This window comes from Phyllobates terribilis, unplaced genomic scaffold, assembly GCF_046119375.1.
Source record: "Phyllobates terribilis strain yellow unplaced genomic scaffold, ASM4611937v1 Scaffold_2__4_contigs__length_985480577, whole genome shotgun sequence".
NCBI lineage: Eukaryota > Metazoa > Chordata > Amphibia > Anura > Dendrobatidae > Phyllobates > Phyllobates terribilis.
This window is the reverse complement of record NW_027362762.1, coordinates 181,577,510-181,602,209: the sequence shown is the minus strand read 5'-3', so window position 1 is coordinate 181,602,209 and position 24,700 is coordinate 181,577,510. Positions and strand designations below refer to the sequence as shown.

Genomic DNA, 24,700 nt, shown 5'->3' with positions numbered 1-24,700 from the left:
TCTGTCTCTATTGTAAAAGTAAAAAAAAATAAATAAAATGAAAAAATATATATATATATCGTGTATAAATAAATGTAATAGGGTTGGGAATTAATGGGGATTAGCCTTTTCCTCGGCTTTGTGAAATAATTGTTTTTATATTTTTCTGTTTCCACCAGTGAAGTTCGTTTGTCCTCCATACAGACAGTTCCGCTGCAGGAACGATCGTGTCTGTCTGAGTGTGTCTCGTGTCTGTGACGGAATTGACAACTGTGGAGATGGCACGGATGAAGAGAACTGTGGTGAGTACGGGGTTAAAGAATCCAAACTTATTGTAGAGTTGCCAGATAAAAGATTTTGGCTAAACATGTTTTAAAGTAGAGAGTCTAGTGTCAGAAGGGTTTCCTGCTAAACATTAGAACCTAAAATACGTTTCCTTTGGGGAGAGCACATACTTTTAGTATTAATTTCACGAATTATTGCTTTGACCATTGCACCCAAATCTATTTCTGAATGATGAAAAAAATGAAGTCTCCATTGAGGTCTCCATAGACAAAGTTTAGCAGTGTTCAACAAGTAGTGTTGAAGAATTCATTTATTTTGATGAGATAACTTTATCTCTCCGGAAAGGGGTTGTCCGGTTAAAACAAGTTATCTACTATCCAGGTAGGTGATAACTTATTGATTGGTGGAGGTCCAACCACTGGGACCTCCACTGATCAGCAGAACATGGAACTTTTATCCCCATTAGAAAGTGCGTCCAGCCTGCCACTCAATTTTGTAACCGGGACAAAAGTTATCTGTCAGAGATAAAAGTTCCCCATTCAGCCAATCAATGCAGGTCCCAGCGGTTGGACACCCACCAATCAGCAAGGAATCTCCTATAACTTTATTTCACTGGTTAACCCCTTTAAATTGCTATAAAATTCACGAGAGAAACCTACAGTACTAGCTGTAATGAACTCTTAATATCTGCGGCTTCAGCTTAAAATAGTTAGTACACCTTCAGTAGCAGTAGTTCCTCAGCTGTAATCAGTAGGAGCTGCCGCCAGTCACCAGTACTGTCATTGATATCAGTCACCACCTTACAATATGTGGCCTGCAGTTCTAAGGTAAGCTAATGATGACGTGAGATTTGTTACCACCTTTGGTGAATGGGATTTTCTCATGGGTTATATCTGAACCTTTGGATCACGCTTCACATATTTGGGGAATAATAATACCCTTATACTTGGTGGGTATCTTAGGATATCTCTACCTTATTGAGCAGTTGTAGGTGGCAGTGTTTGGTTAGTAAAATATTAGTTCTTTGTTCCTGTTCCAAGTATTATCCCCTTTGTATATCTAAAGCTTCGCGGGAGATTTTATATTAGATATTTCTAAATATACTGGTGGGCATTCAATTTTCGATGGCATTATATTGTTGTTACCTGCATCCTTTTGGTAGTATCTGTATTCCATCTCCTGTTACAATTTGTTCTTTCAGACTTACATAAGCCCAAGAGTTGTGACTTGGATAAGCAAGAGTTCCAGTGTAATAATAGCAAGTGCATCAGCTCCAACCTGCTGTGTGACCTCTTCGATGATTGTGGAGATGGTTCAGATGAAGAACACTGTCCTCATAGTAAGTGGGCCACCTACATCCAATGGGTGCATTATTTTGCCTACTATAGAGTTATTCCCCACATTTATAATGCTCACCTATCCAAGGATGGGTGGTAACTTGCATGCACACCACCACTCCACGCCATTCATTGTCTATGGGATTGCAGCAGGAACCGGTGCTCTATACTCCACTATCTCCAGTTGTCCCACAGAGAGTGAAGAAAGTGGGCTGGCCAATGTTCCATTCTGATGGGGTATTTCAGAGCCCCATTCTCAAAGTCAGACCCCCACCAATCTACAATGTATTATGCAATTGATAAGACCAATTCAGAATGGTAAGAAATCAATGTCAACTTCTTCAGGTCATGGCACCAATAATCTAAGACTTATCCCTAAACTTGAATGTATGAATCCTGTAAAGGAAATAGATAATTCTAGATTGCACCAGTAACCGTATGGTCTTCATAGATATTTAGGACTTCTTTGTACAGGAACGTTTCTGTTATATACAGTGTTGATGGGCCCCTATAATTCATTACTTATTCTATCAGATCTCTTTAGTTGTGCTCAGCCATATAGAATAAATGTAACTTCTATTCTTGAAGCCAAAATATGAACATATAATGTTTTATTATGTGATAGATGCTAAAAACTATGCCTGCCATGGTGAGAGCAACATCTGTGGAGAAGAGATGAATTGTGTCCAGACACCGACCACTGTATACTGTACATGTAAAGATGGCTTCCAGAAGATCCCCGGCAGCAGTACATGCAGAGGTGAGGCTGGCGGGACATCACATTTATGCAAAAGAGCTCCTGACATATATTTCTACCCCCTTTGTGACCACCAATACGACTTAAAAGTGACCTGAGATATAAGTGAATAGCGTCCCCCGATGGCTGAAAATGCAGCAGCTGACACCCTGCTGCATCAGTCACAATCAGTGTTGGCACCAACCATGGCCGTTTAACCCCTTAGATGCTGCTGACAATAGTGGCTACAGCATTAAAACAGAGAGTGGGGGCTCTCTCTTTAACCCTGAGATTGATTGTATGGTCCTGATGGCTGCGATGGCAATTCACGGCCAAATAACGGCCTTCGGGTCTGTCGGCTATAGCGGCCTGTTCAGAAGTTAGCTACATTTAGGTGGTAAAAATAACATTTTTCTTTCCTGTCATGCCACTTTGCATTAATTCCTGAAAAGCACCTGAAGGGTTAATAAACTACCTGACAGCAGCTTGGAATATTGTGAGGGGCGCTGTTTTTAAAATGGTATCACCTTTGGAGGTTTTCCAATATATAGGACCCCAAAAGTGACTTCAAAACTGAAAAAGTCCTTAAAAAAATAAGTTTTGTAAGTTTCCGTGAAAAAAATAAAAATTACTGCTACAGTTTTAAAGCTTCTAACATCCTAACAAAATAAATGATCAATTTACAGATGGTGCTGATGTAAAGCAGTCATATGGGGAGTGTTATTTATTAACTATTTGCATGGTGTTACTATTTGGATTAAATGGAAAATCATTCAAAGTTTGAAAACTGCTAATTTTGCGAAATTTTCTGTCAAATTTCTGATATTTTTATAAATAAATGCAAAATAAATTGACCTAAATTTACCATTAACATAAAGTACAATGTGTCACAAAAAACAATCTCAAAATCACTGGGGAATGTTATTCTCATATATAGTGACACACGTCAGATTTGAAAAATTTGGCCTGGTCACTAAACTGTAGCCAGGGCTGCGGCCGATCACAGACTCCCTCTTCATGTTCAGTTTCTCCGTAGGCGGGGGCAGTGATGTGCGTGGAATTTTAATGATAATGAGGCAGCAGAATTTTAGGTCTTAGTACATGCCGCACATGAATCCTCTATGGCGTTTCCCCCCAGTTGATCCCAGTGAATATCACGTACTCCTATTTCTCTTGTAGATGTGAACGAGTGTCTCGCATTTGGGACTTGCTCGCAGGTCTGTAACAATACCAAAGGCTCCTACTTGTGTACCTGTGCAAAGACCTTCAAAAAGACAAATCATACCTGCAAAGCAGAAGGTAAGTGGGGGAAAATATTTTGCACTGGCCTTAGGTCCCCTATTTGTGCCGTACCATGTGGTGAGCACAAATTTGTACTTGTTACTTATAATTTGGGATAACCCAACTAGAACCCTCACTAACAAGTCCTAAAACTTAACTTTTATTCTGAATTAAAATAGTGGGGAAATACTAAACATAAAACATTCTGTCCCTATATTGCCTAAACTATTCTAATGCACTGTAAAGGCAAATGGCTATCACTTAGTGACACCCTGGGGTGTCGACACTATAAAGCAGATAGGACAGTTTTTACTGGAGCACATGTCCTCCCAACATGTTTCACCACAGATGAGGCGTCATCAGGGGATGGGACTATAGCTAGCTCTAGTAAAAAACTGTCCTATCTGTCTTATTGTTTTGGGTTCTTGTTCGGTTATCTCAAATTGTAAATAATTGTTATATTTAACCCTCCCAAGTCCTTATGAGATCTCTACAATTTGCACATTGACAAGGTTGTACTTGGTTTCTTTTCGTCCAGCCAATTGATGTCTATTTCCTTGTTCACAGGAGATCATCAGGTCCTTTATATCGCGGATGATAATGAAATCAGGAGCTTGTACCCATTTAATCCCAACTCTGCGTATGAACAGACCTTCAGAGGTGATGAAAATGTGCGCATTGATGCCATGGATGTATATGTGAAGGGCAACAAGATCTACTGGAGCAACTGGCACACTGGGAAGATCTCTTACAGAGAGCTCCATAGCCCCTCATCGTCTACAAATTCCAACCGCAACAAGCGTCAGATTGACGTGGGGGTGACGGACCTGGATGTAAGTATGGGTTGTCCTATATATCTTGCAGCTGTTTTCTTTGGGAATCACATAAGCATGGCCTCTTTCATCTCTCCAGATCCCAGGTCTTAAGATGCCCAGAGGCATTGCCATCGACTGGGTAGCAGGAAATATTTACTGGACTGATTCAGGCCGGGATGTTATCGAGGTGGCTCAGATGAAGGGAGAACATAGGAAAACGTTAATCTCTGGAATGATCGATGAACCACATGCCATAGTGGTGGACCCAATACAGGGGTAATGTATAGGACAGCATTTTGTTTAAGAGAATTCAGAAAAAAAAATGTCACTGACACAAAGACATAATAATGTGTATTTAATCATGTCTTTCATGCAGAACTATGTATTGGTCAGACTGGGGAAACCACCCAAAAATTGAAACGGCAGCAATGGATGGTACAATGAGGGAGACTCTGGTACACGAGAACATTCAGTGGCCTACAGGTATGTGATGCATGATCTCGGTATTTTACAATATAGTATTGAAATGGAGATGTAAAGTCTACCACTGATACATATTAGACAGTGGGGGGAAATTATAATATATTTAAAAAGGTTATTGTTTATTTTTTAGGCCTGGCTGTGGATTACTACAATGAGCGCCTTTACTGGGCTGACGCCAAGTTATCCATCATCAGCAGCATCCGCCTCAATGGAACAGATCCCGTGGTTGTCATCAGTAACAAGAAAGGTAAAACCATTTGATCCTGATCATGAAAACATGTATTCTGCCTTTTGGTATATGCATTAGTTAATAGGTTTTGTATGAATGAGCATCCCTACCTCTCGAAGGCATAATTGGGCACATCACCCGGTAAAACAGTAGAAAAGAAACCTCCATTTCTGAACAACATTCCATAGTTAAAAGCTAAAATAGAAAAAGCAGAATAACTTTGTCAATCCTTTGCTTCACTTGTCTCGTACTGAGATGTTTTCCTTTCCGTCCATGTCAAAAGTGAAGTTCAGATTTTGGCAGAGAGTAATGTAATTTAGATGAAAGAGACACAGGACATAGTGAAGCTATTAGGTAACATCAGCAGAACTTGTATAAAAGAAAAAACGACATACAATCTAATAATAACAGAGTAAAAAGGATTTCCAATGTTAGTTCATAGCAGCATGAATCAAAGCCGGGCTGCGCAAGTGCTGCTAGGAATATTTTTCTCTGAAATGCTCTGGCATTTCAGAGAAGATGTGGTTTGAAGATTCGGCCAGAACAATAGGTATAGATGAAACTAGACTGGCCGCGGGCGGTGCCTGACTTCCATCTTCTGCTTTGATACATTTTTTCCTTTGGCTTTGCCAAGGGGTGTTGGGGTAGATTGGGGTAAGTCACAGCTTTGGAGCTTTAGGCCGTGTTCCCTAGTCGGGCAGGGAATCTCCTGCTGATAAAACACCAATTGTATTGAAACTACAGCAAACAGCCTAATAAGTGATATATCCTGGAATCAGGGTCTCCGCTCCTACATTTTTATGCTCCCAGATTAAATATCAAAAAACCTGCTGACAGATTTCCTTTAAAGAAATTGTCCACTACTGGACAACCAGTTCTTAAATTCTAAAATTTCCCGTATAAAATAAAACACTTCCTGAATGCAGTGCTGTTATAACAATTTTGGCCCTGTGTCTCCTGGTGCTTTTGTGACTAAGTCACATGAGCACTGCAGCCAATCAGCATTCACTGATGGGCTGCAGTGCTCATGTGACCAAACAATGTCATATGACCTTCCGGAGACAGAGCATTGACATTGCAGGAACAGTGCTGTTTTTTTTTGTTTTGTTTTATATTGTGCATTTTAGCATTTAAGAAGGGTTTTTTCCAGTAGTGGACAACCCATCTAAGTGGATTGTGAAGAGAGATAAAGGTCTTTATTTAGATACAACTAGACTATACTTCTGCATCACCTTGAAAGATCTGCTCTTATTTTCTAGGTCTCACTCATCCGTTCAGCATTGATATATTTGAAGATTATATCTACGGAGTCACGTACATTAACAACCTCATTTTTAAAGTGCACAAGTTTGGACATGGCCCTGTCACCAATCTAACGTGGGGAATTAACCACGTCACTGATGTTGTTCTGCATCACCAGTATAAGCAGCCTGAAGGTAAGTCGGGAAGTTATGGCAGAATCCTGAAACAGCCTCATTGTTAGTCTCTCTTCACTTTTGTCTTATGGTTTTTATCATAAACCTGAAACCACAAAGTAGTAACAGATCCTTCATATATGACAAATGCCAACAGAATCATAATATCGGTCATGAAATCTGCAGGACCCACTATCTGTCTACTGTTTATGGATCCTGCTCAATGGCCGCTTCACATCTGTTGTTAAGGAAAAATTGGATGTGTAGGATTCAAGCTTGTTCACTCCTTTGTTTCACCAGAAATCAGAGCAGTCAAAATTGTCTGCCTGCAGCTAATTTAGTGTAAAAGCCACCATACACATCAAATGGCTGTTGGCTGATAGTTCTGCTGGCAGCCACCTCAGCCGCTCTTCTATACACAGGAGCACTTGGCCGAATTAGTGGCAACTTACCTCCGGGAGAAAAAAAGCGATCATCAGTCCAAAATTGTACATGCCCGATTGACATCTCCTCCTACATTCAGTTGTACAGGGCCCCTACACATTCGACTGACAGCTGAAACCATTGATATCGGCGGGCTCTGCCAAAATTTGTCTAACGTGTATGGGGGCCTCTAACTTATGGATGCATGTACACTGGCCAATTATCAAGGAAATTATTTTCCTGGTAATAGGCACACGTACAGGGGCTGTCAATAAAGTGCTCGCTCACAGCTTGCTTCTTAAAGGAAATTAATAGTGATGAGCGAGTATGTTTTGTTAACCCTTTCGCGGAGTATGCTCGGGCGAGCACCGAGTATTTACAGCTGCTCTGTGATATGTTTGAATCACTCCCGTGTGCATGATTTGCGACTGTTTGACAGCTTTAATACATGTGAGGAATGTGTAAGAAATAGACATTCCTCACATGTATTAAAGCTGGTCCTGCCCCACCTTTTCATGGACTCTTTGGACACTTCAATACAAAAGATATCTAGAATGGTCAGATCCCGACTCCATGTATATGTGTTGTTTCCTGAAACAATAGGAAGTTAGACTTTAAAAGTTAAAGAAAAAAAATGTTTTCAGTGTGAAAATGGCAAGATTTCTATTTTTTACTCTTAATACAGATTTGTGATATTTAAAAAAAAAAAAAAAAAAAATTGACAAAAATACATTTAACGCAAAAGCTTGATATAAAGTAGTTTATTTTCTGTTGATGGCTTCCCTTTAAGTGCTTGCTTAAGAATTATTGTTTGTGGCAGAACATCGTCCTGTGTAAGCAGGACATGGACTGCCGATGTGTGCCGCATAGTGATGATTGAGCAGTGAAATCTCGAGTGCTCGAGCATAATTGAAGTGAATGGGGAACTCGAGCAGTTTTTCTGGAGGCTCCTGACTCGTGGACTGGTGAGAGAGACCGGAGTTCTGCAGCGCGGAGAGTCTACCTGACAGAGAAGTCCCAGCTCCCAGCAGGGGAATACCCGGCTTCAGTGCAGCGCTTCGAGCACCTTGCGATACTCTGCACTTCTCCATTGAGCACCCCGATGTCGAGCACGCTCACTAATTGTTACTTCAGAATGATGTCATGGGGAGTGTTAACAGGCTACTAAATGTCCTGTAGAAGCACTTGTCTGACACCATTTTCTAGTTGTGAGTTCCGATCGCATCTTTCATCATTTAAACAATTATCTGCCCTTGAAAGCAAACCCTTAGATCTGGATCACTCACTATTCCTTTGTGTCTTTAGTAACAAATCCATGTGACCGGAAGAAGTGTGAATGGCTGTGTCTGCTGAGTCCCAGTGGATCAGTCTGTACATGTCCAAATGGAAGAAGACTGGACAATGGAACGTGTGTGCTTATTCCATCCCCCACTCAGTCTCCTGACGGTAAGTACGGAGATAAGTGAAGAACATCTTACGTGGTGCAGATTTCAGTTGTTTGGTTTGATTTTCTCATTTTTCACCTTTTTGCGTAGAACCCACCCCAGATACTTGCAATGTAGAATGTTTGAATGGCGGTCAGTGCTTCCTGAATGCCAGAAAGCAAGCCAAGTGCCGCTGTTCACCAAGCTATCACGGAGAAAGGTGTGAAATTGACCAGTGTAAAGATTATTGCAAGAACGGAGGAAACTGTGCCCCATCACGCACAGGTAAGCCAAAAAAATTCCATAACGCCTAGGTTCCCAGCCTGTGACACATTTACCCCATTGGGTATGTGCCATATATAGGTAGCACAGTGCATGATAATACTCGTGTAGTTTGTTTCCTTGGCTTTGTAACATCGAATAACACTGAATTAAAGGGAGTCTGTCCCCCCAAAACTCAAATGAAACCACTTATACAGTCCTATAGGGGACTTAGCCCTTATAAAAATCATACTTGTAGTTTAGATTTTACTACTTTTAGTTTTACATAAAAAACGTTTTAATGCAGATGCAAATGAGGGCTCCTTGGTGTACCCTGGCCGTGCACCGTAACTCCCTCTCAATTACTACAGATATGATTTTTATAGGAGTGAAGTCCCCTACATACCTGCATAAGTGATTTAACTTCAGTTTTGCAGGTGAAAGACTCCCTTTAAAAATGGTATTCCCATCTCTAACTTATCAGTTTGCTTGGCAATTTTTTGAACTTCCACGGAAGTTAATGGAGTGACCATTTATGTGCGGCCATCTGTCTACTCCCTGGTGGCGATGGCACGATGGGGCCCTGTGGTCAGAGGTGGACACCGCACTTATCAGACATCTATGAGATACAAATGTTGGAAAGGGGAAAACCCCATTAAGGCACATATCGTACGTAGTGTAAAGATTGTACAGCTCTGGTCTCTAACCTTCTGTGAACTAATCACTTTTTCCTTTTCTCCCTCTGAATACTTGGCTTTCTTTAGAAGCTATAAGCAATACACATATGATTGCTCTCTACCTGTAGATGAACCAATACTATTAATTATAGAAGAAAACCTCAGCTCGTGTCCCTATTACGTGTATGATCCCAGTATATAGCCGCATTAAACTCTGTTCTTGCCAACCATCCTTCCTAGGTTTACCAACATGCCGCTGCTCTACTGGGTTCACTGGTCCCACATGCGAGGAACAAGTATGCACCAAGGACTACTGTCAGAACAACGCCACTTGTTCTGTCAACCATGGCAACCAACCAAATTGCCGCTGCCTTGCCGATTACATTGGGGACAAGTGTCAATACCGTAAGTAACCATCAAACATTATCGCCCCTATGGGGCTTATGTCAGCATTAAAAGCCAATAGCATTAAGCTTAATGTCTCGAGCCCCACATCTAAGTGATATTGCATCTGTTTCTCCTGTGTCACGATTGAGTGCTGAGTTGTATGCAGTGTTAAAAGTCTTATACTAGATATTTAAGAATGAATATCACTTTGAAATATACAATATACTGTATATATTTTTGGAGCATATCATGATTTTATTTAGGCCACAAGGTATTAGGAATCCTGACATTTCTATATATTTCTTAATAGCAGCTTTTATTCCATGATCCCTCAGACTCATGTATACATTTTTTGTACTTTATTAAGTGCAATGTACGTGCATATTCACTCACTGGCCATTTAACAGATAAATAAAAACAAAGTGTGCAAATACTGTGTAGTAAGTAAATGGTAATAGTAAATGTAAATAACATGGGTTACTTCGTCAACACTATTTTGATCAAAAAAGTGTAAAAGCCGTCCTACCGCGACAAGGTGTACCCAATCCATTTCAATGTCTGCCGACATAGTAGGTTGAACTACAAGATTTGGGTACACCCTGTCGCGGTGGGATGGCTTTTACACTTTTTGATCAAAATAGTGTTAATATAGTAATCCATGTTATTTACATGTACTGTTATTATTTATTAATTTACTTACTGCAGGGCATTTACTCATTTTGTTTTTATCTTAGGTTTTGTCTGTTAAGTTACACTTATACCAACCTATTGACATATAGTAAGGTGAACTACAAGAGTTAGGGACTGTCCCGATTGGGTGCACCTTGTCGCTGTGGGATGGCATTTACTCTTTTTAGATCAACATAGTTTTACTTACGACAGGTATTTGCTCATTTTGTTTTTATCTTAGTTTTTTCTTAAATTAAATAGGAACGTTTTTACAATTAAATATGGATAATCATCATTGTTTTGCAATCTGCTCCAAGCATATGTTTGTAGAAACCAGTAGCAATTGGCATCATAAATTAAATGTGAACATAGAACAGATAATATAACAAATATATTTGCAAAAGGAAGGTGTCGAACACATGGGTGTAAGGTTTGCAATATGTGCCTATACAGTTCAGAGTACTTGGACACTGCTCTGGGATGTTAGGAGGAAGTCTGAGATAACATGGGAATAGCTGGTGGTGAGCCCGCAAGGAACAAAAGTAACAACCCAACACTGGGCAGTAAATGACAGCATTGATTAAAGTAGCTGAACCCAAGCTGTACATTTAAAGTTTAAAAAAAGAATACAAAAAATACAATAAACTTTATAGGGAACCTGACAGCTGATACATTCTGCCTGATCTAAGGCACTGGCTGTATGATCTCAGCCAGGTATGTTTGACTCTGAGATGCTGCGGCATTTTAGCGAAAACATACTTTAAAAGCCGCCAGGGACCAAGCCACGTGTGGCTAATCGGACAAGCAGGTCCCCGGAGGCTTCTCCCCACCCTCACCCTTTGAGTGACGGGTCTCTCCCTGTGTGTGTGTATAGGTAGAGGCCAGGCACTTCTGGGCAGCGGACAGGGAGAAGCCATCGGGGACCTGCTTTTCCGACTAGTCACCCGTGCGGCTTGGTTCCCGGCATTTATAGTTATGTTTCTTTCTTGTATTTATGGCATTTTTCTCTTGAAGACCTCCATTATCTGAGCTTTACTCACCCTCCCCAGGTCCAGCCCAGAGTCTCCACTGCTGCTCCTAGTGATGTCGACATGTCATCAGCGCCGCAGCCAGTAACTTGCCTCAGCAGTTCAGAGCCCTGAGTTGACGGCACAAGACGCTCTGAGCCTCCAAGTTGAGTGATTGGCTACAGCGCTGCAATAACAGACACCGGGAGCAGCGGAGACTCAGCACTTGACTTTAATGATTGTAATTACTATAGTTTTCGCTGTCAAATTGTTTGAGTGTAATTCTGTAATCATTTAGCTTACTTTGTGAATTCTCCAAAATTTTACATTGGACTTTTCTTTTGTTTTTGTGTAGGAAAATGTACTGGGTACTGTGAGAATAATGGAATATGCCACAGCGCAAATGGAACGAAGCAGTGCCGTTGCACTCCTCTATTTGAAGGCAGTCGCTGTGAGAAAAACAGATGTGCTCGATGCAAAGATGGCAAATGTAGTCTAAACAACGGGGACGTTCTCTGCACGTAAGTCTGTTTGTATGATGGAGGGTCAATATAAAGCTGATTTTTGTAAAAATAAGGAAGGAGTCTTTACAGTTAAAGCAGAGATTGCTCTAGATTTATTATCTATATATCATGTTTTGTGACAGGTGCAAGGATGGACGCATCGCAAAGTCTTGTTTGACATGTGAAAATTACTGTAAGAATGGAGGAACCTGCACAATCAACCGAATAACAGAGATGCCAGAATGCCAGTAAGAAGTCTGGGTCTTGGGATAAAAAGGGATTGTGATTAACCCCTTTAAAGCCCATGACGTATTAATACGCGTCTGTGCCCTGGGCTTTAAGAGCCTGACCCATATTAGTACGTCATGGCGATCGCGCGCGCACCACTCCCGACACAATAACCCCCGCAATGCTGTGATCGAAGTCGATCGCAGCATTGCGGTGGCTAAGGGGAGGTGATCGGTATACTCACCTCCTCTTCCGGCCTCCAGCGCTGTCTACCGCGGCTTCCCGGATGTTGCCATGACGACCCGATGTCGTCATGACAACATCCGGGTCACCAGACAGCAGGAAGATTTTTGGGTCATGCGCAGTACATCTCCAAACTATCTTCTCACTGTGCAGCGCTGACAGCCTGCATGGCACAGGGATGGTGCTCCATCCCTATGCTATGCAGGCAATCAGAATGAAAAAAGTGAAAGTCCCATAGTGGGACAAAGTATACAAATAAAAAAACTGTTAGAAAGTGAAAAAAAAAAAATTGGAAAAATATTAGAAAAATTTTTTAAAAAATAATCCACCAAAAATAAAAATATGATGTACCCATCAATAAATATTATTATGAAAAACAAACAAACAATAAAAGTACACATATTTGGTATCGCCGCGTCCGAAACGATGTGCCCTATAAAATTGTCCCACTAGTTAACCCCTTCAGTGAACACGGTAAAAAATAAAAAAGCAAAGCAAAAAACAATGCTTTATCATCATACCGCCAAACAAAGAATGGAATAACACGCGATCAAAAAGACGAATATAAATAAAAATGGTACCACTGAAAACGTCATCTCGTCCCGCAAAAAACAAGCCGCCATACAGCTCCATCAGCCGAAAAATAAAAAAAGTTATAGCTCTCAGAATAAAGCGATGCAAAAAAAAAATTTTTTCTATGAAATAGCTTTTATTGTGTAAAAGCGGCAAAACATAGAAAAACAATATAAATGTGGTACCGCTGTAAACGTACTGACACAAAGAATAAAGCTACCTCATCAATTTTACCACACGCGGAGCAGAATGAAAAAACAAAACAAAAAAAAAACAATTCCTGAATTGTTGGCTTTTGTTTATTCTGCCTCCCAAAAATCGGAATGGAAAGCGATCAAAATATGTCACGTGCCTGAAAATGGCACCAATAAAAACGTCAACTCATCCCGCAAAAAACAAGCCATCACTGAAAAATTATAGCTCTCAAAATATGTCGTTGCAAAAACTAGATTTTACAAAAAAATGCGTCTTTTAGTGTGTGACAGCTGTCAATCATAAAAACCCGATATCATTCTGGTATCTCTGTAGTCGCACGGACCCGAAGAATAAAGTCGTCTAATCACTTATACCGCACTAGGAACGGCGTAAAAAATAAACGCTTGGGGTTGGGGTTAGGGTTGTGCTAGGGTTAGGGTTGTTTTTTTTTTTTTTTTTCAAAAGTAAAAAAAAAAAAAAAAAGATGACGATATGGCAGCTAGTGTTGAGCGCAAGCGCTCGTTATTTGAGTTTGCATCGGGTGCTTGGGTATGCATTGAGTATCGTGGGTATTTCAGTGACATGCTCGAGTCTCCGCCCCATATGCTTCGCGGCCAAAAAAATCTTGCGGGGATTGCCTGCCATGCATGAGCGATCCCCGAATGTTTTTTTTGGGTGTCTAATAACCGTGAAACATGCGGGTGGGAACTCGAGCATGTCACTTGAGCATCTGTGATACATGGTGCATACCGGAGTACCCAATGCAAACTCAAGTAGCGAGCACTTGCGCTCAAGACTAATGACAACTTATTCAATATGATGACCTAATGTTATCAAATTCTGTGTCGTACCTCTGGGTTCAAAATGTTCACTATACCCCTTGATAAAATCCTTGAGGGGTGTAGTTTCCAAAATGGGGTCACTTGTGGGGGGTTTCCACTATTTAGGCACATCAGGGGCTCTCCAAACGCGACATGGCGTCCGCTCTCGATTCCAGACGATTTTGCGTTCAAAAAGTCACACAGTGCTCCTTCCCTTCTGAACTCTGCCGTGCACCCAAACAGTGTATTTTCCCCACATATGGGGTATTGGCGTACTCAGGAGAAATTGCACAAAAGTTTTTGGGGTCCATTTTCTCCTCTTACCCTTGTGAAAATGAAAAAATTGGGGCTAAAACATAATTTTTGTGGAAAAAGTTTGATTTTTTTATTTTCACGGCTCCATGTTATAAACTTCTGTAAAGGACTTGGGGGTTCAAGGTGCTCACCACACATCTAGATAAGTTCCCTGAGGGGTCTAGTTTCCAAAATGGTGTCACTTGTGGGGGGTTTCCACTGTTTGGGCACATCAGGGGCACATCCGCTAATTATTCAAGCAAATTTTACAATCAAAAAGTCAAATGGCGCTCCTTCCCTTCCGAACCCTGCCGTGCACCCAAACAGTGGTTTTCCCCCACATATAGGGTATCTGCTTACTCAGGAGAAATTGCACAACAAACTGTATGGTGCAATTTCTCCTGTTACCCTTATAAAAATGCAAAAGTGGGGGCTGAAAAACATTTTTGTGGGAAAAATGTGAAAATTTTATTTTTACGGCTCAATGTTATAAACTTCTGTGAAGCACCTGGGGGGGGTTCAAGGTGCTCACCACACATCTAGATACATTCCCTAAGGGGTCTAGTTTCCAAAATGGTGTCACTTATTCAAGCAAATTTTACATTCAAAAAGTCAAATGGCGCTCCTTCCCTTCCGAACCCTGCAGTGCACCCAAACAGTGGTTTTCCTCCACATATGGGGTATCTGCGTGCCCAGGGGAAATTGCACAACAAATTTTGGAGTCCATTTTTTCCTGTTACCTATGTGAAAACAGACATGTGGGAAATGTTGTTTATTAACTATTTTGTGTGACATATCTCTCTGATTTAAGGGCATAAAAATTCAAATTTTGAAAATTGCTAAATTTTCAACATTTTCGCCAAATTTCCGTTTTTTTCACAAATAAGCGCAAGTGATATTGAAGAAATTTTACCACAATCATGAAGTACAATATGTCACGAAAAAACTGGCCCGGTCATTAACGTGCAAACCACCTTGGGTTGTAAAGGGGTTAATAGAACATAAATTTGATAAAAGCATTCTAGTTATATTACACATATAGATAGCTGCCTGCATAATGGCTGCTATGAAAACTGTTTTTGGTAATGTGATTGTGTTATTGGATCAGGAGTTTTCTCACTTTGAAGGAAAATGTGAAGTTTATCGTCCACAGAGAAGTGTTTAAGCGAGATCCTGGGGATAGTTTTCTGGCTTAAAAAGAAGCCTAAAATGTTAACATATGCCACATTTTTTCTTCTTGACACTTATAAAAGTGGAGAGAAAAGTGACTGCTATTTGACGGGATGAGCTGGACGGCCATCGGCCCAGTAGATTTACTTAAACATACACCAGAAATTGGCACAAATTGTAGCTATGAACAGGCATGGATTTCAACTCTGCTGCAAGTACAGCCATAGATGTGTAAAATAAAGCCGTGCACACTTTACTCCAGCAGAAATAAGGTTACAGAGGACCTTCACCAGGTCATGAGAGACCAGTTTTTGCATTATTTTATTCCTGCCTCTCCCTTGAATACCTGAATATTCCGTTGTTTTTTTTAACCATACAGTTTCAGAGATATGGACCTATTTATTTAGTGATACTTTTTTTGTTTTTTTACCAAAGGGGCGTTACTCACAGAATAATTATCCATAGCAACCTAAGGACACCCCCAAGGAATCCTGTGAACCACGCCCCCTTGAAAAAGAACATAAAAAATTTGCACTAAATAAAAAATGCCCATATCTCTGGGACCATATGGCGGATTTAACATACTGCATTCTTGGGAGCAGTGGTGACCTGGTGAAAATAATATCCCCCCTCTTACTATTGACTATGATCTATTGTCTAGTGAGCCTGTATAATGCTGCTTTCCTCCCCATCCCTACTTCTCCTTATAGAGATCACTTTTTAGAAGTTTTATCCTCCCAAAGCTGAAGAGACTTCTTCAATAACCACTTAATAAAATATATTTTCTTTGCTAGGTGCACATCAGAGATGACTGGTCCGACATGTGAAATGTTTATAGGGCAAACGCAGCCGACCTCTCGTAAGTCTATACTGTTTCAGTGACTTTTTAAGGGCTATGTAGTCTGTGAATGATCTACATTATCTTATGATATTTCTGATGACATTCAGTTGATAATGTGCTCTTGGCATTGTCCAAGACCCTTTACAAAAAAATAAAATGACAAATTAAAACTAGTTCTAAATAGTTTACAAACCCTTGTCAAAATGTCACCTTGTAACATAAGCCTTGCTGATGATGCTCCCTTAGGTTTTGCAGTGGAAGCCAGTATTAACATGTCATGCAGATGGCCAGTCAGAAAGTTAGTACTTGTTGTGTTGCTTCTACACCATTGGTGGTGCTAGTCGCTGCATCACTAGGCTATGTCATGGTAATGCTACCACTGAGATGGGACTGCATGAGTATTATGGTCCCAGTCATTTCAGTCCAAATAGTTGGGTGATCTGGAGAGAACGGAGCCAAAAGCCAAACCAGGAAAGAGGACTTTGTATTCTAGCAGTTGGTGGGGGTCTTGACTCAAAACTAGGGATGAGCTGACCTGTTGAAGTTCAGGTTCTGGTACCCGACCCGAACTTTATTCCAAAATTCGGTTTGGGTACCACAGCTGAACCCGAACCCCATTGAAAATAATGGGGACCCCAACTTTTGATCTGGAAAATTCAACGGACATTGCAGCGGACTACTGGAAGAAGTCAGTGTTCGACGATTAGCACCGGACACTAACTGTCCAGTATGAACCCCGAACTTTTAAGTTCGGGTACGCTCATGTCTACTCACAACCACACCCCTTCATTGTGTAAATGGCTAAAGCTAATAAAGTTGACACTTATTGAACACATTGTATTGTAGACTGACATTTATATGAATCTATTGCAGAAACGACCTCCATTATCATTCCAATTGTGTTGATCCTGCTGCTTGTCATTCTGGGAGTAGGAATATTTTTGTGGTATAGACATCGAATGAGCGGGTAAGACAAGAGTATTTTATGTAGTATATTACAATGCATTATATTACAAGTGGATTGCATTTCACAGAGTTGTTTTCCATCATCCATGTTTCCAAAGGGCTAAGGGTTTCCAGCATCAGCGAATGACCAATGGAGCCATGAATGTAGAAATTGGCAACCCTACCTACAAAATGTATGAAGGAGAGCCGGACGATGATGTAGGGGAGCTGCTGGATGCCGACTTCACTTTAGATCCAGATAAGGTAATGGAGCTGCATTATTAGTGACGGAGTGGCTGCTTTTAGCCCTCTTTTCTCCATATCATGTCCCATTATATACAGGGTTGTATTCACCAATCAGTAGGGTGTCACGTTGGCCTCCGTCAGGCCGGTGCATCTTTGTATGGAACTATGCTCATTCAGGCAAAGGTATACAATAGAGAACTTCTTTTTCCCCCCAATGGGGCCCTATAGGTGACGTCCCACTGCCCATACAGGGGGATATGTACAGGCATCCATAGGGGTTACACAATCAGGAGCTTTCCTCATTGTATACAGATATTTACAACTGTGGATATGGACTTACTGCTCCTGTATCCATTATCCGTGCTGATGATTAAGTCTGATCAGTGCCAGAGGTTTCCATACAAAGTTCTCACTTCTGACATATATAAATAAAGCCTGAATTATCACCTAAATAAGAATCCTTTTCTATCTCTACACACAGTCATTCCTCGAGGGCCCTTCACACCACTTTAATCTTGTATCAAACCTTAATATTATGTAAAAATGCACAAGGATATCTGTTTGTGGCTTAATGGGTATTCCCATCTCAGACATCTATAGCATAGCACAGGTTACATTGTATATACAAGTATATAGTAGATGTACAGTACAGACCAAAAGTTTGGACACACCTTCTCATTTAAAGATTTTTCTATATTTTCATGACTATGAAAATTGTACATTCACACTAAAGGCATCAAAACTATGAATTAACACATGTGGAATTATATACTTAACAAAAAAGTGTGAAACAACTGAAAACATGTCTTATATTCTAGGTTCTTCAAAGTAGCCACCTTTTGCTTTGATGACTGCTTTGCACACTCTTGGCATTCTCTTGATGAGCTTCAAGAGGTAGTCACCGGAAATGGTCTTCCAACAATCTTGAAGGAGTTCCTAGAGATGCTTAGCACTTGTTGGCCCTTTTGCCTTCACTCTGTGGTCCAGCTCACCCCAAACCATCTCGTTTGAGTTCAGGTCTGGTGACTGTGGAGGCCAGGTCATCTGGCATAGCACCCCATCACTCTCCTTCTTGGTCAAATATCCCTTACACAGCCTGGAGGTGTGTTTGGGGTCATTGTCCTGTTGAAAAATAAATGATGGTCCAACTAAACGCAAACCGGATGGAATAGCATGCCGCTGCAAGATGCTCTGGTAGCCATGCTGGTTCAGTATGCCTTCAATTTTGAATAAATCCCTAACAGTGTCACCAACAAAGCACCCCCACACCATCACACCTCCTCCTCCATGCTTCACGGTGGGAAGCAGGCATGTAGAGTCCATCCGTTCATTTTTTCTGCGTCGTACAAAGACACGGTGGTTGTAACCAAAGATCTCAAATTTGGACTCATCAGACCAAAGCACAGATTTCCACTGGTCTAATGTCCATTCCTTGTGTTCTTTAGCCCAAACAAGTCTCCTCTGCTTGTTGCCTGTCCTTAGCAGTGGTTTCCTAGCAGCTATTTTACCATGAAGGCCTGCTGCACAAAGTCTCCTCTTAACAGTTGTTGTAGAGATGTGTCTGCTGCTAGAACTCTGTGTGGCATTGACCTGGTCTCTAATCTGAGCTGCTGTTAACCTGTGATTTCTGAGGCTGGTGACTCGGATAAACTTATCCTCAGAAGCAGAGGTGACTCTTGGTCTTCCTTTCCTGGGGCGGTCCTCATGTGAGCCAGTTTCTTTTTAGCGCTTGATGGTTTTTGCAACTGCACTTGGGAACACTTTCAAAGTTTGCCCAATTTTTCGCACTGACTGAACTTCATTTCTTAAAGTAATGATGGCCACTCATTTTTCCTTACTTAGCTGCTTTTTTCTTGCCATAATACAAATTCTAACAGTCTATTCAGTAGGACTATCAGCTGTGTATCCACCAGACTTCTGCACAACACAACTGATGGTCCCAACCCCATTTATAAGGCAAGAAATCCCACTTTTTAAACCTGACAGGGCACACCTGTGAAGTGAAAACCATTTCCGGTGACTACCTCTTGAAGCTCATCAAGAGAATGCCAAGAGTGTGCAAAGCAGTCATCAAAACAAAAGGTGGCTACTTTGAAGAACCTAGAATATAAGACATTTTCAGTTGTTTCACACTTTTTTGATAAGTATATAATTCCACATGTGTTAATTCATAGTTTTGATGTCTTCAGTGTGAATGTACAATTTTCATAGTCATGAAAATACAGAACAATCTTTAAATGAGAAGGTGTGTCCAAACTTTGTCTGTACTGTAGGTCCCACCAATAGGAACTACATCTGTCTAGAAAATAGGGTCCTATACAAAAAAAAAAAAATTAAAAAGGACCAAACACGTATGGGATTAAATTCATATGTAGGGGCACAAATACACAGTGGCCAATATAAAAACATGCAGATCTCATACTAACTGGGAAAGAGATAGGATCCTTGCTTAGCACTAATTAAAACCTTTTTGGAAAGATGGTGGACAAGGGTGCACAGCCCAGGAGGGGCCACATCCCCCAATGCACATTACAAAAAAAGACATACCTTATATGGATAGGCCCTAACTGTATATTTGTATATCAGCCGCTGTGTATTTATCCACCTGCATATTCATTTAGTACTGTCTTATTCATTAGGGTGTAGCCCCCTACTAGCCTAAGCCTGGATCCATGCATTTTCCCAGTTCATTTTAGGCCTGGTTAGGTACATAGAGAGGTGACTTCACTAGAGTGAAGGTCCATCCATAAGAGGTACATCTTGCCATTGTTGGATGGCTTCTATGCATTTCTTTTGGGGGTATTGTATGGGTATTCCAACCACCTCTCTACTAATAGCAACGCACCATAAGGCCTCAAGCTCAAGATAGATGGGACCCTCATCTACTGACGGCAGAACCTGTGGATTTGCTATAGATATATGAGATGGGAAGACCCCTGTAATGTCTGTCTCAAGCAAAACCATGGTTTAAAGATTTGCAACAGTTGTACATATCCCTTATGCCTGTGTCTACATGCACACAATTCTTTATTATTTTATATGGGATATAACAGAAAAAAGTAGCCCTGGTGACAAGTTATGTCAACGAGATAAGGGCCCGAATGTAAAATAGCTCCCTCCAAACTATCATGTGATTTTCATCATTCTTCGATCTCCATTTCGTCACTCCTTAGTTCTGCTGTACACCTAACCTGTGTTTTATTCCTCTTCTCTTTTTAGCCTACAAACTTTACTAACCCAGTCTATGCCACTTTGTACATGGGAGCTCACAATAGCAGAAATTCTCTAGCAAGCACGGATGAAAAGCGAGAGCTGCTGTCCCGCGGAGGAGAGGACGACTTCTCAGACCCTTTGGCATAGGGGAAAATTTTAGTAAAAGAAGAAAAAACAAATAGTTAAAAGAAAACTTTTAAAAATTATGGAGAAAACACACACACAACCTAACGGTGTATAAAGTGTATAAATGAAGGACTACTTTTATATTGATCTCAGTATTATAAATATATTTTTTCCTTGCCATTATTTTCTGGAACCTGTCTGAAACCCTTCACCTCCTTGCCCACATTTGCTCGGGACCTGCCTGTGACTCTGCAATAAACACTAGTGGCTCGCAGATCTTGTTCAGCAGATAGAAGCGTCGAAGAGCGAGAAGAAGCAAAAGAAAGGCAGCTCGTCTTAACAAGAGGAATCATCCATATGCGAAAGGGAGTGCTTTCATCATTTCAAGGGCTGGCCTTTTAATCAAGACTGTTACGTTATTTTACCCACTTCATAAGTTGCCAACGTGGTACAAAGTAACCGGAGTGAAACGCGTCAAGCGAACGCTTCTGATTCTGTTTCCACTACTTTTTTTTTCGGTCCTTGCCTCATGTTTTAGCTAAAGCATACCATACATAATGCTTTTAAATAGTTTTTTATTTTTTTAAGGATTTGATGAAGAGAGTGTGATGGTATTTTTGTTTCGGTTGAGCCTTTTGAAAGTTACCGTGAGAAGCCTATACTTGTAGGAGATTTCCAACTTTTTGTATTTCAAGGTTCAGCACCCATCACTGCCATACCAACTTACAGGTAGACGTTCATCGCTAACCATTGGATTGGAGTTTCTTTGCATCGTATGTGAACACATGAAAGGCTGCCCATAGATGTCATGCAAAGAGCTGCTCCTATAGATTATATTGTGCCTGGTTACTGGAAAGCCGAAGAACAACCCAAGCTGGAGAAAGACTCCCCTCAGCCATGAATGTGCTCCAGAAGATGCTCTGTCTTGCTTCCAGTACCATTACCTTCTTAGGGCTTTCTGTTCTGTTTTTTTTTTTTCCTTTTTTCCTTTTTTTAGTTTTGCTGCATATTTGATACTGTTGTGTTTCTCCCAAAAGAAGAAATGTGTATGCCCGGGAGATAGAACAAAAGCGATCAATGTAACAGTGTTTTGAATATTTGACTATTGAAAGGGTTAACTCTCTGTTTAAAGGGCACTTTTGCAAAATGTGAATTTTTGTTTTTGAAATTAACCCAAGATCTTTTCCTTTAAAAAAAAATAATTATCTGAAATTAATTTTTCACTTTCACCTTCACCCCAGTTATTCCTTCCTCACTCGATTCCCCCATTAGCCTCTAACTTATCATCTTGTAGTCACCATGTTCACGTTCCACGAGGTGAGCTCACAGGAGGGACAGAGGTGGGCCTTAACGTGATCTCTTAAATTATTAAGAATGTTTTTCTTTCTTTTTTTTTTTTCTCGGGGCACTGCACTTTTAAATTGGACCTATGACACACATACAGGGGCGATGGCTAATTTTTGGACTGGTCCAATAATGAGCCTGTTGGTGTAATAGAAGCTGGGAACATTGCAGAGTGTGATGGAGCTCGATTTTAGTTAACTGTAGAGTGCCTTCACGTGAGTGTTAGTGCAGCCCATAAAATGGCCACGTCCGCTGTGTGCATGCGTCGGCTACACTTTAAGCTTCTGGATGTTTGTAAAGCAGTTGATCACTAACCTTTTAGTGCCTGGTGGCCTTGCATCACAGTGATGGGTAATTTTTATTTTTATCTGTTTACATCTTTTTTCTTTTTTTTTTTTTTTTTTTTTTTGGCTCATGTACAATTTATTGTGCTTTTCGGATTTTACCATCTTGCATATTTTCCCATAAAACCGTAAAAGACCTTTTAAAGTAATAGTTAGGTCAAGATATCTGTGTGATTGATGGAAGATGTCACGGTAACTCAAGAGCTGCCACTTTCACAATATAATAAGACATTTTTTATCTTTTTAGGTCAGTTTGCACACATCTAGCAAAATTGCTCTCTCAGATTCATAGACAATCTGCGGTGGGTATCTAAAAGTGACCCCCGTCACCTGTTATAGGTAGCTATTGAGCCATCAACCAGTATGACAAGGTTTTCATCTAAATGAGACTCTGAGAAGCTCGGTCCTGTCATTTCTACAATATAAATTCACTTTAGGGAAGTTGGGCAATAGACTGAAACATTAATGTAATCTCTTCACGTATGTAAATGAATAACAAGAGAGAACATTGACCTTTGTGTTTGCACCTTTACACCCCCTGATGACTTCACGTAGCGCTGGTTTTAAGACAAACTAGTCATTGATGTGTAGACCACACCATTTTTTATTTTATTTTTTAGATTATTTTTGTTTTAGAGAATATTGTTGCACTATAAAACCTTACTATGTAAAAGGTTTTCCTTCGTCATCACATTTCATTTCCACATCTTAGAACACCGATCACATTCCATAAATTGCTCAGATATGCCAGCACGCTCTTCAACAAGTCTTCTCCTCCAAAGAGCCTTTTTTTAAAGATGTTCGATTTCTCTTGGTTTCCTTTTGGAACATTAACAGTCAATCATCCCTCTCTCACACACTCTTTCTTGCACGTTTTATTTTCTCAGACATGCTAAACGGTACATTATGTTAACATGCAGTATTTTTATTTCTTAAATCTGAAAAGCACTCATTTCAAGATGTTTTAGCGGGCTGAATTGAGGGAGGCAGGGTTACAAAAAAAAAAAAAGAGTTTTAATAATTTTTGCTGGATTACTTTACAACTTAAATAACACAGAATATTGTTATAAATAAAATTGAAAATTATACTTAATTTCTTGTTGTTTTCTTATTGTAGTATGAGTGTCCTGGGGAAAAGGGATATTCTTGGTAAATTTTGTCTGCGAGTATAGTACATCTTAAAAACTGCGTAAACCTGGTGCAAGACAAATCTCTATATAATGCCCCCTGCTGTGATTTCATAACCACACTGACTGCATGTGTGTATCCACCAGGGGGCATAATAACTCTACCCAAGTGAACCTGAGCTTGATGGCGCAAGCCAATTATGCATGCAATCACATACCACTGATTCTTTAGGATTTACAGCAAACCTCTCTCCCTTTATTTATTGCCTGACTTTTTTGCCATTCACAAATAAATTAAGTTATCAAAGTATTGTCAATATGGCAGCTGTGCGGGGGTATTCGTAAGATCTGTGCCAGTATGCATGTTGGCTATTGTGATCCCACCACCTGTAAAGGTCCCCATACATATTAGACAACTTTTGACTGAACCTGCAGATATGAACGGGTTCGGCCTATAGCTTTATGTTTAGTCTGGCCTCCCAACTCTACTCAACAGATGATGCCGGGGGAGATAAGCATCCAGCATTTCTGATTTTGGACTGCCGATCCTTTTGTCTTTTAAGAAAAAAGCTGCCGCCAGAGACCTCTGGCAGTGACTCTCTCATAGAAAACACAGAAACACTCGCTCGGTCAAACAATCAGCTGAACCTTTGTTCGGCCAACAGCTATCTAAGGTGTGTTGAGGGTTAACCTTCCACTAACAAGTTCAAAACACCTAACACCAACACAGCCTCCAACTTGATTTGTAGAACATTCCAAATTGTAACCTCTGTCATACTGATAATAACATTTACTCTTTGCAAGCAGTCTGATAACCATGAGTCCCATACTGTACAGATCTTGTTGCCAGTTTCCATTTCTCTTGGCTCCATATTTTCCAAGAGAAGTGGTGCTAGATGACCATCTTTAGAAATAAAGACACTTGATTTTACTGTGGAGATGTTTATAATGAATGTGTCTGTGTGAGGCCGCCCTGTGGTTGTGAAGTGGATTTGCAAGAATGTGGCGATAATGTTTAAAAGGATCCTGTCAGCATAAATTGACTGTTCAAACCAAGCACAGCTGTTTGGTGCACCCGT

General features: G+C 40.5%; 1 protein-coding gene across 2 annotated transcripts in view; it reads left to right on the top strand.

Annotated features, from left to right (window-relative positions):
* The window catches only part of LRP1 (LDL receptor related protein 1), a 385,437-nt gene extending 361,854 nt beyond the window's left edge, over positions 1–23,583 (top strand). For both annotated transcript variants that reach the window (XM_073663345.1, XM_073663344.1), the window contains exons 72-89: positions 159–281; positions 1,466–1,603; positions 2,227–2,361; positions 3,517–3,636; positions 4,186–4,451; positions 4,531–4,709; positions 4,810–4,916; positions 5,047–5,163; positions 6,405–6,581; positions 8,289–8,429; positions 8,519–8,692; positions 9,586–9,750; positions 11,764–11,929; positions 12,055–12,159; positions 16,230–16,294; positions 17,150–17,243; positions 17,341–17,485; positions 20,687–23,583. In XM_073663345.1, coding sequence (XP_073519446.1) covers positions 159–281; positions 1,466–1,603; positions 2,227–2,361; positions 3,517–3,636; positions 4,186–4,451; positions 4,531–4,709; positions 4,810–4,916; positions 5,047–5,163; positions 6,405–6,581; positions 8,289–8,429; positions 8,519–8,692; positions 9,586–9,750; positions 11,764–11,929; positions 12,055–12,159; positions 16,230–16,294; positions 17,150–17,243; positions 17,341–17,485; positions 20,687–20,827 — 2,558 coding nt within the window. In that variant the 3' untranslated portion in view covers positions 20,828–23,583. The remainder of the gene's footprint in view (positions 1–158; positions 282–1,465; positions 1,604–2,226; positions 2,362–3,516; positions 3,637–4,185; positions 4,452–4,530; positions 4,710–4,809; positions 4,917–5,046; positions 5,164–6,404; positions 6,582–8,288; positions 8,430–8,518; positions 8,693–9,585; positions 9,751–11,763; positions 11,930–12,054; positions 12,160–16,229; positions 16,295–17,149; positions 17,244–17,340; positions 17,486–20,686) is intronic.
* The last annotated feature ends 1,117 nt before the right edge of the window (positions 23,584–24,700 follow it).